The sequence below is a fragment of the Petaurus breviceps genome, unplaced genomic scaffold, assembly GCF_028583685.1.
Source record: "Petaurus breviceps papuanus isolate PSGF00001 unplaced genomic scaffold, PetGlider_PUasm1.0 47, whole genome shotgun sequence".
NCBI lineage: Eukaryota > Metazoa > Chordata > Mammalia > Diprotodontia > Petauridae > Petaurus > Petaurus breviceps.
Window position 1 is genome coordinate 1711015 of NW_027186349.1, and position 19866 is coordinate 1730880.

General features: G+C 37.5%; 1 protein-coding gene across 1 annotated transcript in view; it reads left to right on the forward strand.

Moving 5' to 3' along the window:
• Window positions 1-19866, forward strand: part of CDH12 (cadherin 12) — a 1453320-nt gene that overhangs the window by 1271048 nt on the left and 162406 nt on the right. Inside the window, exon 6 of the mRNA XM_069101402.1 lies at window positions 18881-19000. Within this exon, the coding sequence (XP_068957503.1) occupies window positions 18881-19000 (120 nt within the window). The remainder of the gene's footprint in view (window positions 1-18880; window positions 19001-19866) is intronic.

Genomic DNA, 19866 nt, shown 5'->3' on the forward strand with positions numbered 1-19866 from the left:
AAGGAAAATATCTGAAGCTACCAGAAAGAGAAGAGGAAGAGTATATGGAAGTGGGCAAGGCAAGATGAGAGGTGTTGATAAAATGAGATGGACAATGGCAACTTTTTGTTTGAAAGACAACCCTCACCCCCAAAACACACACACACACACACACCCAAGAAGAGAGCTAATAAGCTAGTATCAAGAATATGAAAGGACAATCAGACCTACTTTTAGCAGCTATGCAGAGTGAGAGGAATTTACAGTGACTCATATGCATCAAGTAGGGTTTGTATTTTTCCATCAGCTGAATGACCTTTACCTTTGCTTCTAGTATAAGCTGGTCTCTTTATTAGAAGAGAAGGTATGGGGATACCACATCTCTCTATGCTCTAGGTCATCAAAAAGATTAAAGTGATTTTGGGAGGAGTTTCAATATCAAATAAAGGAAGAAAATTAATCTGAAGAGGAGAGACAGCTAAATGGCACAGTAGATAGAGTACTAGGAGTTGAATCAGAAAGACCCGAATTCCAGTCCAGCCTTAGATGCTTAATACCTCTCTGACCTTTGGCAATGAGAGATAACAACAGCAGCCATCATACAAGTGTGTTGTGAGGATCAAATGAGATGATTTTTGTAAAGCACTTAGCATGTTACCTGCCACATAGTAGTAGGTTCTACATAAATGTTTATTCCCTTCCCTTACCTCTGGAGAGAAATTCTGGCTTGGCCCATGTCAGTAAACTGAAGAAAAATCTGAGACAGAGAAATAGAAAAACTATGAAATACTTGAATTTAACAATCAATGTGAGGGAGCTCCTGAAAGACATAAAGTACTAGACCTTTTTAAGAGAAGAAAATTTCTTGTCACTCAATCGATGACAATACAGATCTACATGTATTATGAGGCAAGAAATTACCCATTAAAGGTTATGGGCAGACCAGATAAGTAATAGTTATTGGTAATTCCATACTGAGGTGTAGTGAAATATCTATTTATTGACTTGTTACTTGAGAGGTCTGGTCTACTGTGTATCGAGAATATGACAGAGACCACTATAAAACTTGTCTGAAAGCCATTTACTATTGCATACTCTTTCTGATTGGAGTATAGATGATACTCTCAAAATATACTTGCTTACCTGAAGGAACATTGTTGATGATTGTTAAGTCTCGCACAAGAAATGAAGGATCTTACAAGCAACATCCTCCTCCTTTTCTCCTCCCTCTCCTCCTACTGTTTTCATTTTTTTAAAATACAAACTAGTGTTTTAAATGTAGCTACTTAATTGTCTCTTTAAACCCAAATCATTTTCTGGCCAATAATAGCCCCAACCTAGGTCTTCCTGGCTGAGGTACGTCTCCTGCATCCTGGGTCATCACCAGTCTTGATCTTTGTCTTACTTCTGGACTTAGAGGACTCTGAAGGAGAAAGTGAGGTTGCTGACTTTGAGAAAATTTGCCTCGCCTATTATCCAATTCACATGGGCAAGATATCATCCTCCAGATGACATCGGTCATATGGACAGCAAAGGGCAAACAATAAGGAAAGCTAACTGGAAAGAGAATGACTGGATGATTTTCAAAATTCACTTGCCTCAGCCTAGTTAGTACATTGTGCATGCTTGTAATTGCTAGGGCTTCTTTGGCTAGTGTATGTTACACTTGACTGATCAAAAAATAAATTCCCATTAGAGGTGAAGAGCAGAATTACCAGGCATTGAAACATATTTATTTAAAAATCATTAAAATGTGTACCTCATTGGGCTGCCTTAGCATCTGTCCTCAATGCCTATTCTTGGTCCCAGATTTGCCAAGAGTCAACCAGAAATCCTACAAATGAAATATAATTGCGACTGGTCTCATATTATAGCTATGTTCTCCCCTCCTGCCTCAGAATAAATGGAGATCAAACTGAGAAAATACCTTTCTACCAAACTGGAGAAGTCACCACCATTCTAGGATAAAGTGAATGACTTTCAACTCTGTTGCATTTTTCAGTTGTGTCTGTTTGTGACTCTATTTGGGACTTTTCTTGGTTGAGATGCTTGAATGATTTGCCATTTCCTTCTATAACTCATTTTGGAGATGAGGAAAGTAAAGCAATAGGATGAAGTGTCTTGCCCAGGATCAAATAGCTAGTAAATGTGGGCCCACCACTCTATCCACTGGGCCATCTAGCTACCCTTATCAACTCTAGGATCCTTGGAAATTTCTTATCTGATTGCTCCATGAAATCTTCTACTACCAAGTTGGCCCAAAATTTTCTCTTCCCTGACCCTTTAAAGATTTCTTTTGAGGTGACTAGGTGGCACAGGGAAGAGAGCACCAGCCCTGGACTCAGGAGGACCTGAGTTCAAATCCAGCCTCAGAAACCTAACACGTACTAGCCATGTGATCTTGGGCAAGTCACAACCCCTATTGCCCTACCTTCCCCCCTCCAAAGAGCAAAAAAAAAAATTATCTAAAGACATAATGGATTTGAAAGTTACTGTTAACTCTGTCAGGCATATTATTAGCAGGTTTGGGAAGTGGACCTGTAATTATCTCTGCCATAGGAAACTACTAGGTGAAAAATTACCTCTAGCAATCCAGGTTGACAGCTTCTTTACAATTCGTAGTCTTAACTGACTGGTGTACTCATTGGTTAACTGACTCGTTCAGGACCACACACCCAATCTTTGTCAGCAGTGGAACTTAAACCCAGGTCTCCCTGGCTTCAAAGCAGATTCTCCATTCACTATGCCATGCTGTCTCTCTAGTAGTACTGATAAGCATATTGCCACACATAATGGTTCTTAATTTTTCCTTTCTTATATATTTTTTTCTGTAATTAGATAATGAATAAAAATTTTCCTTCCTCAAATATTTAGGATTAGAGGTAAAATAATCCAAGAAGTGATATAAAACAAAAGGATTTTTCTAGGGATACAATGTGACATCCCTAGAAAGAACAATTGACCTGGAATCATATGACCTGGTTACAAAATCATAACTCTTTTATTTATTTCTTTGTGAACTTGCACAAATCATCTTATGTCTGTGGGCCTCAGTTTCCGAACCCATAAAACAAGGGTGTTTGGCTTGATGCCCTCCAAGATCCCTTCCAGCTCTGATCTTGGGGACAAAAAAAAGTTTTAGTTAGATATTGATTATTCAAACTCCCCTGTTACCTTAATATTGACAGCTTCTTCAAAAAAAAATACTGGAGAAAGATTTAGAAATTGGTATGATTGGTTATAGAAACTCTTGCTTCTTTAGAAGTATTAGAAGAAGGCTTACAGTGTTGAACCATTACAAGAATAAATATTTTGCTTTTTATAGTCTTTACAAAGAAATCGAAGCATGAGTTTTCCTGTTTGAAAACTGACCATCCTCTTTTTTGTCTTCCTCCAAATCTAAATTGACAAAATATTACTGGCTTTTGAAATTTTAGAGAGACACTTGTGCTTTTTTAGTTCTACTTAGCCATTCCCTACAGTCTTTTCATCTCAACACTTTTCCTGTCTCCTCTGCTAGGCTGTAAAACAAATTCATAGATGGGTCCATCTTGCTATAACTCACTCTCTTGTAGACTTTTAATCCTTTTTTATCTTTTAATCTGTACTATACTTTATGGCTGACTTATACCTTGAAAGCTTTTTGTAATACTCTATATGAAAAATCCCATATAAAGATAAATCCAATTGAACCATGAAAAAGAAGGCTTTTACTGTGATGTAGTCAGATTCATGATGTTCTTGAAGCATCACAACATCATTTACAGCCATATTTTCAGTTTGGGGAATAATGGCATAGTTAATTTGTAGTTTTATACAACATAAATTTTTGAAGTAATACCTATATATATGCCATAGCCATAAAACTCAAAACTTTATTCATCAATTAGTCGACTACCAGGTCAAGTTCTATGTTCCATATAACATAGAAAGTAGTTGTTGTCAATGCATAAAATATCTTAAAATTTAAATGGTTTACTTCCCCCTAGCAGCACTCCCTTAAGACTTAAAACTAATTAATAGAATGATCCCATAAATTTTATTTAATGTCATTCTGCAAGGTAATAATGGGCCTGATGTTATTGACCATTCTTTGCAAATTAGGAATCTGAAGCACAAAGTGTGAGTTACTTTATGTCAAATTATAAATTGGCAACTATAACTGGAATCTTTTGATTTCATATCTTATGTTCCATCCTTTCTAGGATGTAATATGAGGGGAAATCAATAAATACGGTGAAATTAAATCTAGCATTAAAGCAGTTTATTCCAGGAGCATGAACAAACAACTATTTTTCAATGTAATCACCTCCTATCTCAACACATTTATTGCAGTAACTGATGAGCTTTTTGATACCATCAGAAGAAAAGGAAATGTGTGGTAAGCAGCATAGTCAATTAAGCACTGCATTTTGAGTATTCATCTTAGTTCTGAACAGTTACCCCAATTGCTATCCTAAGCGATCCAAACATGTGAAAATCAGAAGGTGGCAGATCTCAACTTTATGGTAGATATAGAAAATTGTCAAATTTCAAGATCTAGATAAACTCCAGTGGTTTGGCATCAGAGTAACTATATAGCTTGTTCCAAACTAACTATAAGCTCTCTGGTAGACCAAATAAGTAATTTTTAATGGTAGCAGAAAGTAGGGCTGAATTTGGTTGTGATTTTGGTGATGTCTGCCTTTTATGATAAGGTGTAGTGGTTATCAGAAACTAATGCTGATTACCAGCCACATATCAATACCTTGTCACACATCAAAGAGTACTCACTGACTCTCAATGAATCTCAGGTGTTTACTCACTGCGTGATATTTTGTAAGTTTTTTTTTTTAGGCTTTTCTGGGCCTGGTTTTGTAATAGAAAAAGTGGGGGGGGGTTGAATTAGGGGTTGTCAACCTAAAGTTCATATTCTCTACCATGTGGGTATGTGCATGTATGTGTCTGTGTATACATAAATGTGTATATATCTATGTGCATATATATAGTAAGTATTCAAATATATTTGTATTGTGTAGTATTTACATTTAGTATGTATATGTGTATGTGTGTGTGTGTGTGTGCATGAGCATAGAGAGACTTGTTAATCAAGTCACCAAGGCTTCTAACTGAAAATGGAAGGGAACAAAGAAATGTTCTGAGATAAAACATACAGACAAGATACTTAGGTGAACAACAGATATGATGCCAATAGAAATAAAACAGAGGATGTTTGGTACCAATTGTTATAGATATTGATGTCAATATACCAGTGCGATATGAATGATAAAATAAGTGAATTTGGTAAGTTCTAGCTCTTAAGCAAATCTCACAGACAGCACAAATACTTATGGGATTCACAATCGAAATACCACAATTATGCCTTTTTCTTTTTTTTTTTAAGCAATCAGGGTTAAGTAACTTGCTCAAGGTTACATGGCCAGGTGTTTCTGGGTGGATGCTAAGTTTCTGAGCCTGGATTCGATCCCCAGGTCATCCCAACACTGGAGCCGGTGATCTTACTCTCTGTGCTACCTGGCCACCCCGAGTTATGCTTTTTTCAAAAGAAATGGAACATAAAGAAAAGTTTGATGGAGTACTGTGTGTCAAAGAAGAGATTTGCCTGTATAGAAATAAATGAAACTAAGAATAAGGCATGTTGGAGAACATTTTGGCGAGAATAAAAGAGAAAACAAAGGGGCATAATTGTTGGAATACACTCCATACCAGTGGTGTCAAACTCAAATAGGAACCCAGGTTACTAAATCATATGTAAGGATCCCTGTGGGCTACATATGGACTTAGAAAACCACATAGCAACATTACCTATGTTTTATTTTGTTATTATTTATCTTATTAAATATCTCCAAATTACATTTTAATCAAGTTCAGCTGTACTTGAAAGGGCCTGCTGGCAGTGTTTTATACCTCTGTTGTGTACCACTTATCTAGTTAGAAAAAAAATATTATATGTATCTAATCTGTATCTACAGATCACAAACTGGAAGGATAATAAAATATGAATTGAGAAATCTAGCTATACAATAATGTTAGATTACATGAAAGCCTCTCAAGATTAATTAACTTTACAATTACAATTATAAGAAAGGGGAGGCATGGCTAGATAGGGAGTTCATGTGAAAAAAAAATACCTTGGTATTTTAGTAGACTGCAATCTTAATATGAATTACCAGTGTGACATGAAAAACCACAAGACTGAAAGGGTCCTAGCCACATTAAGAAACTTATGTTATTGAAAGTGAGGGAAATAATAGTCTTTATTCTCATTTAGTCATATCAAACCTATTCTGAAGTGTGGTATTCAGTTCTGGGCATCATCATTTAGAAAGGATATTGATAATCTCAACAGAGTGAGAACATATCTGAATTTGAACATGCATCAGGGGATCATTTGTGGGAAGTGAGAATCACAGATCTTACAGTTAGATGGGACTTCAGAGGTCATCTGGTTCAAGCTGTAACTGAACAAGAATCTTCTATGATCACAGCTGAAAAAGGAAGGCCGACAGAAAACGTTTATTAGGCATTTATTATGTACCAAATATTATCTCAGTTCATCTCTATAACAATCCTGGGAGTTTGGTACTATTATCCCCATTTTATAAATGATGAAACTGAGGGAGACAAGTTGAAAGTGACTTGTCCGTGGTCACGCAGTTCCTAAAGGTCAGAGGATAGATTTGAACTCAGATCTTCCTGAAATTTATGCCCAGTGCTCTATCCACAGTGCCAACTAGTTGCCTAGTTTTCTATGGGAAAACCTAGTACAGTGCTGAATGGATTCCTCTAATCCTTAGGAAGTTTTTATTACATAGAGCTAAATTCCCCTCCCCACCTCCCAACTTCCATCCAGTGCATTAGTCCTGTCCCCTGAGGCTAAAGGAGGAAAAAAAAATGTTCTATAAGGATCTGTTGAAGCATCAACTGTCTGCTTCACCCCTTTTGTGGTAGAGATTGATGCCATGGCTAAAAAACAAGAAGTGAATAGTGAAAAGAAGGAGGGAAAAGGAAAGATAAAAGGGAGAAGGAGAAAATGAGAATTAAGGAGAGAGAGAGGGAACACATTCTCCTGATTTTCAGTTAGCTTTGATACCTTCCCTTGTTTAAAGATAGACATTGCCTTATGAGTTCTTGTCTGTAGCTAATGATCCTACCTAAACAAAACATGAATATGCATGCATCACTCTTCTGATCCTCTAGGAAAGACTCAGACTGTGTTTGTCCCAGAACGCCTGGGTTCTGATTGATCGTCTGTCTGTGGGGAACAGGTGTGTGTGTGTGTGTGTGTGTGTGTGTGTGTGTGTGTGTGTGTGTGTGTGTGTGAGAGAGAGAGAGAGAGAGAGAGAGAGAGAGAGAGAGAGAGAGAGAGAGAGGGGTTTGGACTCCCAAGGTCAAGAAGAGGAGTGTGCTTGTAGCCTCTCAGTAAATATTACTGTTTTACAATGCATTGTGGTCTGGTTATTGTTTAGTGTTTGCTTCTGTGTTCTATAAGAGTAAAAAATACTTCTGTGTATGCTAACTTTAAGTGAGAACCACTTCCATTTTGCCAAGCTCATTGATGGAAAGAAAGGCAGACAGTCAAGAAACATTTATTAAGTGTCTACCATGTGCCAAATACTGTGCTAAGCACTGGAAACACAGAGAATGGCAAAAGACAGCCCCTGCCATCAAAGAGCTCAGAGTGTAATGTAGGAGGCAACATGCAAACAACTATGTGGAGATAAGTTTGTGCTAGGAATAGCAAGGAAGCCAGGATCACTAGATCACAAAACACATGGGACCAAGGAGGGGGAGGGTTAAGTGTAAGAAGACTGTAAAGGGGTATATTTGAGAGATGTAAGGAACAAAAAATGGGTAGGCCTTGACAAGAGATTGAATTTGGAGGAGGAATGAGGGGGATGAGAGGGACTGATGACTGAAAAATGATACCTAGTCAGTGAGCCTTGAGGATTAAGAGGATAGTGATGCCCTCAAAAATAATGAGGAAATTTGGAAGGAGGGGAGGGGTTTGGGGAGAAAGATCATGAATTAAATTTTGGAATTTAAGAGGTCAGTGGGGTATTCAGCTCGCAATGTCCAACAAAACAGTTGCAGATAAGACTGGAGATCAACAGAGAGGTTATACTGGATAAATAGATTTGAGAATAATCAACATCATTATAGAAAAAATCATTGAATCCATGTGAACTGATGAGATCACTAAGTGAAATAGGATAGAGGAGAAGAGAAGAGGGCCCAGAGTAGGGCCCTGTGGGATACCCCTATTTAAGGGGCATGACCTGGATGAAGACGTAACCAGAAGAGACAGAGAAGTGGTCATATAGGTGAAAAGGGAACCAGAAAGAGTAACATCAAGAAAACTTAGAGAGAAGAGAGTTTCAAGGGGAAGAGGATGTCAAAGGGTGTGATGAAGTCAAGAAGAATTAAGATTGAGACAAGGCCAATTGGCCATTTAGAGATGATGAAAAAAAGTCAGAGAAGCATATTGTTGAGATTGAAATTAAGGTAAATTGAGACATAACATCTTGAGCATGTTCAATTTATTGGTAAGGCTAGCATTTAACAATGAAATGGTTGTCTTAGCTCCTCAGACAGCCAAAAGATGGGGAGGTTGGACTTTGTAGCCTTCATATAATTTTCAGAAGTACAAGAGAGCAAAGAACAGGAAGTATCACAGATGGAAAACAAGACGGTTGGTTGCAAAGTTTGAAGTATCATTGGTGGCAACAACAATGTGATTGACTGAACATTTGGGACTAGCAACCACCTCTTCTTCAATCCTGCTGTCAGGAAATGTTGATTGATAGTCTGTCTGCTCCTTAGTTCAGCAAAGACAAGGAACTTCTTGGCCCCACCTGCATTCTATTAAGGCTTGTTCTTAGGATAACAGATTTCTCTTAATTGTGCATAGGCACAAGAAGGTGTATGACTATAATAAGTACTTTATCTCAAATTATATACACAGAACAATACATATCTCAAATGAGCAGATTACATGTAAATTCCTTCCACTTCACAACATGTTCTACACACAGATGTTAATCCCTAATTAAATAATAAACCTAAATAAAATCAGATTTCCCTTTGAGGTAACAGAAGAAAGTTCATAATTTACTCTTCTTACTAAAGCTAGAGAATAAGGTTTGAGTGATGACAGCTGGAGGTTCAGAAACACCTGGATGGACAGAGTATGACCAGAGAGGAATCTATTAATCATTGAGGCATGATTAAGTAAAATTTCATTGTCCATAGGAGTTTGCCCCAGTGGTGTGCTGGCAAATGTTTAAGGGCTCTCTGAAGAAAAAAACCAGAGTGGGCAAGACATACTTTTACGTATTTAAGTATAATAAAATGTCTATATCTGCATTATAAATATTTTCTCCACCTTTTTCTTAATTCTAGGAAATCAACAAAACAATAAATTAAGACCTGGCTTGTGGGGAAATGCACTAGCCTTAGGGTGGAGTCTTATCAGAACATTCAAATTAAGAGAGTGGAAGGGGGTGTTTTGAATTGATTAAAGTGCACCTCTTTAGCCAACTTTTTGGAAAACATACATCAGAGTGGTACAAGATGTAGCAAGGATGAAATGTGAAGCACATGGTTGGAAGAAACGCCAGAATGCTGTGAGATCATAAACCCATTTAGGTTTTGATTTCTGGGATCTACACATCTCTCCTATGCCTTCTTCTCTCTCAATGGTGTTGCCTCAGAGAGGAGAGCTCGAGCTGAGGCAGAAAAGATTGCTGACTTAATGCTCACCAGACTGCCATAAAGAACGCTGCAGTGAGTCAGTATTTACCCTAACCGGCAAACTCCAGGGGGCAGTGTGGGATTTGTCAATGAGTTATCATTGCTCAGTGCTTTAAAAAAAGAAAATGGTGATGTTTAGCCTGAAGGAAAGAAGGGAAAGTAAGAGAGGGAGGCTAATGATGATTTTAAGTATGTAACAGGTTGTGACTATTGCGTGGTCCTTTGTCCTGAAGAGAACTATGACATCTGGGAGTTGATGCCATTGCATGAAAATGAATTGGATATAAGTGAGGGTGGTTAGTTTCACTAGCAGACCAACTTTACTAGCCCCCCACCTTCGGGTGGAGAGCCTGAGCCCCTCTTTCCCAACTCCTCTCTAAACTGGCCCTGACAGTGACTTTTTCTTTGTCGATGGTACCAGCAGTAAAATTGCCCAAGGTTGGTTGGTTGGTTGTTGTCCTTTGTTCTCCAAGAGGACCAAAATGACACTGCTATGCTGAAGTTAAGTTTCAATATGTCCTACTGTGACTGATCAGACCAATAGGAGCTCAGCATGTTCTGCTCTACCACAGGTAGGGAATAATCTGTGTGAACATTTGGAGTGAATTCTCCAAATTTGTGCATCCTGTGTTTCCTTTCAGCTGTTTCATGCTTTGCTCATAGAGCACAGCACCTTCTCTGATGTGGGCACGCTATTCTGAGAGGTCCTTTGCCAGCATCTCCCATGTCACACAATCCATTCCAAAGTTCTTGAGAGAGACCTTGAGAGTGTCCTTGTATCATTTCTTCTGACAACCACGTGAACGCTTGCCCTGTGTGAGTTCTCCATAACAATCTTTTTGGCAAGTGTAAGTTTTGCATTTTAAAAACGTGGCCAGCCTGTCGGAGTTCTGCTCTCTGAAGCAGAGTTTGAATGCTTGGCAGTTTAGTTCGAGTAAGGACCTCAGTGTCTGGTACCTTATGCTGCCAGGTGATCTTCAGAATCAATTCAAATGAAGGTGATTCAGTTTCCTCGCATGGTGCTGGTAGACTGTCCAGGTTTCACAGGCATACAGCAGTGAGGTCAGCACAACAGCTCTGTAGACCTTCAGTTTGGTATTCAGTCTAATACCTCTTCTCTCCTGTACTTTCCTTAGAAGCCTCCCAAACACTGAGCTAGCTCTTGAAATTCATGTGTCAACCTCATTATCAATGTGTACATTCCCTGGGAGGTACACTACCAAGGTAACTTAGTCAGAGCATTCAGAACTTCTCCATTTGCTGTAACTGATGGTTCTATTTATGGATGGTGTGGTGGTGGCTGATGAAGCACCTGTGTTTTCTTGGTGTTAATTGTTAGGCCAAAATTAGCCCAAGCAGATCCATCCTTTCTTGAATCTCAGTTTGAGAGGCTTCATTGAGTGCACAATCATCTGCAAACAGAAAATCATGCACCAACACTCCCTCCAATTTGGTCTTGGCTTGTAGCCTTTTCAAATTGGAGAATTTACCATCTGTGCAGCAGCTGACCTTGATGGCAGTCTCATCCTCTTTGAAAACATTTGACAACGTGGCTGAAAACATCATGCTAAAAAGCATGCCCAAGGTTAATTGCTTACTAAGCCTCCATTCACCACTTAAATTTGCTTACTCAAGGTCCAGGGCTAATGATCCAGATTCACACTGTTTAATCTATCTATGCTATTTTGGAGCTTATAAAAGTTATTAGTCAATCAAAACAAATTGAAAGTCTTTTTCAAATGGTGCCAGCCCAGAGTCTGGAGAAAGGCTGGCACTTTGGACTTGGGTTTCAACTTATGTTTATTTGCTAAATCTTTGTATATAAGAACCCATTCATGTTTTATAGTCCCCATCTTTGCAAAAAGGGCATATAAGACTCAATGTACTTAGAGCCCCTTTTTGGTGTGTGTTTTTGTTTTAATCTGGCATCAACCAGGTTTAAATTATTAATTAAAACAAGAATTATAAACAGATTTAAAATCCTGAGTAATTTTGGAATAAATCTCTGCTGTCCTGGACAGGGAAATAAAGGGTGGGGAGGAGGGAAGTCAAGAAACCTAACTGCCTTTCTCAATCTTCGAGAGACAAAAATTCAGCCAGTGTTAGTTCTTTTTAGGTACATATCTCAGCAAAGTCCTGGCTGTCTAAAAACTCCAGTCTCTAGTCTCTTACCATTCAGTTTCCATTTCCTCTCTATGCCCTAGATAGATTCCATTTGATTCCTTGGATCAACATCTATGTCTTCCTTCCCCTTTCTCCCTCCATCCTCCCCTCCCCCACACCCCTCCTATGATCAAAAGCAGCCAGACTCCAAGTCCGTTGTGCAACAACTGTGCTGTGCTTAGTGTGCTAGACTACATTTCCCAGAAGCTCATGCAGCTACTGTCTGAAGACTCCCTTTGTCTGATAGCCTTCTCCCAAAGCCTGCTAGACATATCTGAAGGGCTGCCATGTAGATGAGATATTAGAATTGTTCACCTTGGCCCCTAGGAGACATACCTAGGAAAAGGCAGTGTCTGTTACACAAGAAAATATTTTGACTCAATAATACAATTAAAAAAATTCTAACAATTAGAGCTATACAAAAGGAGAACGAATTTCTTCTATGGAAGGTCGAATAAGTGGTTTTCGTCAATTATATTCTTCTAGTAGTGATGGCATCACTACTTGTTGGGATTGTTGAAGTGTTTCTTTTTTTAACTATACATTGTTCAAGCTAGGAAGCTAGGTGCAGCAGTTAATATTTCTGGACTTGGAATAAGTAAGACCTGAGATTAAATCCTGATTGAGACACCTTACTTGCTGTGAGACTGAAGGCAAGTCACCTAACCCTGTTTGCCTCAGTTTCCTCACCCACAAATTGAGCTGAAGAAGGAAATGGCAAACCACTTCAATATCTTTGCTAACAAAGCCCCAAATAGGGTCACAAAGAGCAGAAGAGAAGGACACAATTTAAGGAATAGACTTAAAAGCGCTATATAATTTCTGATGATGATAATGAAGAAGATGATGATAAGTATCAGCACTAAATAGGGTGATTTCCTATTTTAGAGACTCAATGTCCTCATTTGTAAGGTGCTCATTTGTAAGATAAGATGATTAGATTAAGTCTTATCTAAGATCCCCTACCGAGCCAACATTCTGTGACCTTAATTAGGTAGCTTTAGGCACTATTCTGGCTCTTCCACTATTTTGTGATGAATCTTCCCCATTTCTTCATCTGTCAAAAGCTAGTGTTGAATAACATAATCTCTTATGTCACCAATAGCTCTTAAAGGCCTTACCCCTTTAAACTTACTGTTAGCAGTAATACTTGAATCAACAGTATAATATTGCTTGCACTGAATAAAGTAGTTCATTTTTTTTTTCTTCATATGCCTGGCAATTTCTGCCCAAGGGAAAGGTTATTACAACTACATACTCAGAGCTAACTCAATATTTTCTTCAGAAAATTAGTCAAGATGCATATCACCAATTAATATGTTTCATAGAGTCCTGTACAGAAACATGAGGAGTCTTCAGGAAGTTCTAAGCATTTTGTGGCCATGTATATAAGAACCTCTATTCACCCTTCAGTGTTAGTTTCACAATAAAAAAATTGACATATTTACACATCCCAGGGCACTCACAGTACCAAAAAAGGATGGGCAGTTTGAGGAGTTACCTAACAAAAGAGAAATGAATGGTCCAAGGAAGAAATGATGACAACTGTGAGAAAGTAGAATTGTGACCGTATTAATAAGGATCTTCACTTCGTATCTTGGTTGTATCTGATTTAGTCAAGTCCATTTGTTTGTTTATTCTGATATTCTCAGAATTTAAAAAAAAAAATTAAAAAGATGGGGATGTGGGCAAGGTGTCTGTCATTTCTGCAAATTTAGACTTTTAATATTGTCTTCAGTATCAATTTATGACACTGCGTCCTAATATCCTTCCCTGTGAACTTTAAACTCCGATTTCTTCTCAAATATGATTTAATTGTGTCCTCTCATTTTGCGTCCCCAGCTCTCCCCCCCCCATTTTGGAAGATTTTGATCTTTTATTAAGTTTCTCTTTTTGAGTAAACCTGACATGATTTTAATGTAAAACCTCAAAAAAAGTTTGTTCAAGCTTTCAAAAATGTGTGTTTGCACAGCATTACAAGTAAATCTTATGGGATTCATCCTTCTTTTTCCTGGCAAGGGTCAAACTAGTACAGTATGTTACTGGCCTATATTTAATTCATTTATCATAGGGTATTACCATCAAGCCCCAGGGCTTCATTCATTATAGACTGTTATTATCAATACATTGACTTGTTATATAAATCTTTGTAGGTAGTATTAGGTCAAAGATTTAGAGAAGAATCTCTTCTACTTAACTGTCTTGTGGGAAATTCTTTCAGTGCCTATTTATTTTAGCATTTGAACACTACCAAAGGGTTTTGCATATACAATATAATTTTCACGGAGTGTGGAAACATCATAGGCCTGTGTTGGAAAAGGTGTTTTTTAAAAGTGAATTTCTCAACTATGATGCCTGTTGGTGCTTCTGTTCAAAAACACTGCTACAATCCAACTTACGGCATTCCCAACTTCTGTACTGATTTCTAAAATTTAGGCAATATTTAATATTTGTATTGTGAATTGTTTAATTCACTAAGCAAGACCTGCGTGATAGTAGATATAAGCTAGTTCTTCTAGAATCTGTGATTTTTACAATATATATATATATATATATATATATATATTTTATAGCTGACTTTAAGAAAGTGATTGTGACCCATATTACTTCACCTTACAGCCAACCTTGTGATCATCATCTCCAAACTTAGCTTGGCTGGTGCCCAGGTAACAAGAGTCCATATGGCCATCACTAGACTCATGCTAAGAAACCATCTCCAACTTTGTAGTATCTATAACCATCTATAACTTTGTAGTAGGCCTCACATTCCAGTGGTATGACCTTTCAGAGTCTGAGGGTCATGTCCACAATAAAGCGTTGGGATAGGGTTCAGAGGAAGAGATAACGAATATTGGAAAGAATATCATTCAGAAAGTTTATAAATATTCATAAAATTATCATAGTAGCAGGGAGAAGGTCATTTTAATGAATGTTTATATATATGTGTGTGTATATATATATATGCACAAACACACACATATGTTTGTGTGTATTTATTTATATATGTTTATAGGCATAGTAGTTGTTAACTCAATATATAGTTCCCAGCTCCATTACTCTATTTCATGTGCGAGGGGTATCTTGAACATGTCAATGGTGTACGACCATAGGCACTGTTTAAGTTATTTATCTATTGTTTCTGTAATGAAGGTTATAAAGATTCTATAAACTGTAAGATGCTGTGGAGACTGAGTGTCTCCTACACATGAACTGAGACAGTATTTTTTCCTGGATATCAAAACATTAGAATAAAGAAGAGATCACATAGTCACAAAATCAGACAAAAGTCTGATATGGGAAAACTTGAGAGCATCATCCATTAGCCAGAAACCATGCAAGCATACTGTCATACAGTACTGATAAACTTTTCCAGACACTCAAATTTTTCCATGATTTTCCATAAGTCCTCATGACTGATAGTGTATCAAAGACCTTGGTCAGATTGACAGATGTTGTATAGAGACCTCTGTTCTATGCCTGGCATTTCTTTCAGAGGTTTTGGGTAGCAAACACCATACTCACCATTCCTCAGCTTTTTCTGAAGCCACACCAGCTCTCAGGTAGATGACCATCTTCCAGGTTCAGGATCACCCTATTAATGAGCACTTTAGCAAGAATTTCTCTGTTGATGACTAATAGAGCAAGGGATACCTCCTGCCACCCCTCACCCCCATGATTGTCATAGGACAATCTGTTTTCTTTACCTTTACAGAGATAGACAATGGGAGCATCCTGGAACTCATGGGGGGATTACCTCCTCTTGCCACAAAACCTGAAAGATTTCAGTGAGCTTTTAAAGAAGCAGTGGACCCCTTGCCTTATAAATCTCAGCTGCGACAGAATCAGTGTCAGGTGCTTTGCCCTATAAGAGGAGCCTAATGGCATTCAAAATCTTCTTCAGTTGGAAGTTTGACTGGAGAGGGATTGACTTTAAATGGAAGTGTACAGTTAGTGGCTTGAGCATTGGTTGAGGACAATTTGTTGAGAACACTATGGAAGTGTTTAGCCATCTTTCCTGGATCATGTCCTTAATGCTACTCACGGTGCTCAATCTGCACTGAGTAGTTGAGATGTGCCATAGGTCTATATAGAAGTCCTATAAATAGGTCCTATAAATAGCCTTCAAGGGGTCATATGGCTTTATAAGGAAATTTTAAGATCCTCTTTGCACATGGGATGTCCCTAAGTCACTCCTCCCCCAAAGCTTGTGAAATTGATATTTTGATGCCATATAGAAGATAACACATATCTCTATGAAAGTTCATTTTATTCTGTGATGCTAGCACTTCTAGACCCAACCTGAATCCAAGAGCTATACCAGCCTACTTGCTATTTCTTGCACGTGATGCATCCCTCCAAAATGCATGCCTTTGCACTGGCTGTCCTTCATGCATGAAAGGTTTTTCCTCTTCATTTCTACCTCTTGCAGAAGGTTTTTCCAAGTTAGTACTTTCCCTTGTATTGTTGTTGTTGTTGCTGTTTTTACCTTTTGGAGGGGAAAGGGCAGGGCAATTGGGGTTAAGTGACTTGCCCAAGGTCACACAGCTAGTAAGTGTGTCAAGTGTCTGAGGCCAGATTTGAACTCAGGTCCTCCTGACTCCAAGGCCAGTGCTCTATTCACTGTGCCACCTAGCCACCCCTTTTAAACTTTTTTTTTCTCTTGTATAATTGTCTTCAATCTCTTTTGCATATATCTTACATGTATTTAACATTTCACATGTTATCTCCTCCATTAAAATGTGAGCTACTTTAGATCAAGGACTATTTTTGTCTGTCTTTGTATCCCTGGTATACAGTAAGCTCTTAATAGATGTCAACTGACATTTTGTGGCAGATGATGAGAATTTGCTCCAGATTTTCCACCTTTGAAGTTACTTTCCATTTTTTCTCTATGTGTTATAACTTCCACTCAGTTCCTTTCTGATGACATATAATTCTGTTACCTAGAATTGTATGGCAGCTTTAACTTTGGCTAAGGGCTTTGGCACCTATTAGACACTTACTGTGCATCTTTGTTCCGGAGGTCTATGTCTTTCCTTCGCTTTCAGACACAATGAACTGGAATCAGTTCAGGTTTAGACATTGTTCCCATCCTGTTCATTACATATTTCCTTCTGCCTCTGAGCAACCCAGTGGTATCATCTGTATAATTTGGTTTTCTTTAACTTTTCCTATGCATTTAACTGGAAGAAAAGCTAGTAGAAATAGGGATAGGGATAGCATACATACACACACACATATGTATACATGCATATATTTAAATGATCACCCTGAAATGTGCTAAAGAATCAAAGTTTTCCATAATACTTTTTACAAGGAAATAGCTAAAAATTATGAGTACTACCTAAACTAAAAATGTGTGTTTGTGTGTGTGTGTGTGTATGTGTGTATGTGAGAGAGAGAGTGAGGTCCACTTGTCTTTCATTTTGTTAATCGTAAAAATAAGCAGCTCAATAAGATGTTTACAATATGGTCATTCCCTTAATTGCTACAGAAAGTAGAAAAAAGGGCACAACTGGTATGTGTTGTCCCAACTCCAACTCTAGCTGTCTTTGACTTCTTGTCTTCAGTCTCTGTGTCTCTGAGCACTGAAGGACCTTTGGCAAATGGATCCCTTTCTATGGTAAATTAGCTTAAAGTAATACATTTTTCCATGGTTATATATTTTTTTTCTGTCTTTTAGAACATCTATTGTGTAGACATTGGTTTTTAAATATTATTAAAGCTTGCTTAACATTTTGTGGCATTTAAAAATGTTTGAAAGACATAATTTCTGGGTAATTTTCTCATTTTATTAATAATGGCAGCATTTAATAAAAGGGTGGTCATTTGGCCATCTCTTAGATCAAAAACAATCATGACTGGGGCTCACATTTTTTTTGCCCTTTGAGTAGTAGGTGTTCCCCAGAGTGGTAGTTAATTCTGATTGGTTAACAATTAATCAGAGTTACTTCTTAAGTTAACTTTAGCCTTCGGCCATCCTATTCAAAGAATTTATCCCCACCTAAACCTGAGCAGAAAACTATGTCTGCATAGAGGAGAACGATAGCTCAACCTTCAGAGACTGAGGTCTTAAAAAGAGGAAAATATAAATCTGCCCAAATCTTTGGTTACTAATAATAATTTCTTTCAATTATAAAAGATTATTAAGCTGAAGATCTTTGAAATCTATTGAGAACATTGCTGTGAAACTTGAACACTTCCTAAATGAACAGGAAGAGCTAGCTAATTTAAAGTGTCTTCTCCTGCTTTAAAAATTCTAGTGATAATACCCATAGTCAAAAATTTCATTACAAAACATGAATATATCTCCCTTTACAAAAATAGATATTAAAATATGTGTGATGTAGTTAGATAGGCCAAAGTATTTTCTGTCAGGATTCAAGATCACCCCTCTCTTTTTAGATAACCTGTTTTCAAGAGATAAGGCCCAAAAAGCAAGTGTGTACTGAGTTTGGCATAACAATAATCTTTTGTATTCTGGATGAACTTTCCTGCAACTAAATCACAGAACTGATGGTCCCTGAGCTTGAGCAAGCACCAACAGACCCAGACATGAAACCCTGTTATGAACAGACTTTTTATCACCAGATAGCTTTGCCTCACTGTTGCTATTGTGCCCCACCACTGTTGCTACACCACACTGTTTAATTCTTTGTCTAACTTCAAATATACAAATTGAGGTTTAACCCTACTGCCTTGGGTCTTGTACTTGAGGAGGCCCCCACACATGGGTTTAACTGATTCTCTCCCCCAACAGAATAAAGAAAGCTTTATGCTCTTAACCTGTGTGAGCTCTTTGGTATTTTTGGAATTAACAGAGGTTGCAAACCTCTGTTAGTCTTTGGTCATTTGTTACCAAAGTTGACATTTCTTTTGCCCTTGATCTTTGGCATGTGTGTACCCCAATCCAAAGAAACTGAAGTCAGGACAGACAGAATAGAGATTAGAATGCTCAATTGTTACCATCTCTTCTTTTATCTAGGTGCATATGTGCTTCAGGTCAAAGCCACAGATGCAGATGATCCAACCTATGGAAATAGTGCCAGAGTGGTTTACAGCATCCTTCAGGGACAGCCTTATTTCTCTATCGATCCTAAGACAGGTAAATATTTTATCAGTGAAAATATTATCATCACCCTTTCAAATGTTTAAACTTTAATTAAACTTTGGCACAGAGAGTTGTATTGTCTTGTGTAGCAATAAAGAATCTGTGTGGTATACATTGAATTCTAGAAGATAGTATCTTTCATTAGTAAGCTGTTCAGTATGATTTTTGTACCTCTAAGCTGGGTATGAGTTAGCAATTATTTGGTTTAAATATATAAAATCTAACATGTGAAATCTGTAAAAGAGTATGTGTGTATATACACATATGTGTGTATATGTATGTTCATATATACACATATATATGCATATAAAATACACACCTGTGATTGGGTATATAATTTTAGGTGTCATTGGTTTCTTGTCATTTAATAACATCACCAATAGTAATAATAGTTGACATTTATATAATACAATCAGTTTTATAAAACACTTTATTTTCATTGTCTCATTTGATCCTTACAACCACCTGATAGAGGTAGATTACGTGAGTGTTATTATCCCAAATTTAGAAATGAATAAACAAGGGCTCAGTCAAAACTATTAAAGTTCAGAGGTGAGATACTGCTCTAAGTCTTCTACTGACTCCAAGTTCAGGCCTCTTTCCATCTCTCTCTCTCTCTCTCTCTCTCTCTCCTCTCCTTTTTTCTTTTTTGATTGATGTTTTTTTATTTATTGAGTTTTAAAATCTATGTGTGTGTATATGTATACATATATATTTACTTTTATCATGTTATGTTACGTTTTGAGGCCATGAAACTAATGAATATTTATGAAATTCTATTAAATGAGGATACACAATGTGGGTTATAGTTAATATAAACATTTTAGCCGAGTCAAAGAACAAATGACAACTTGAAACAT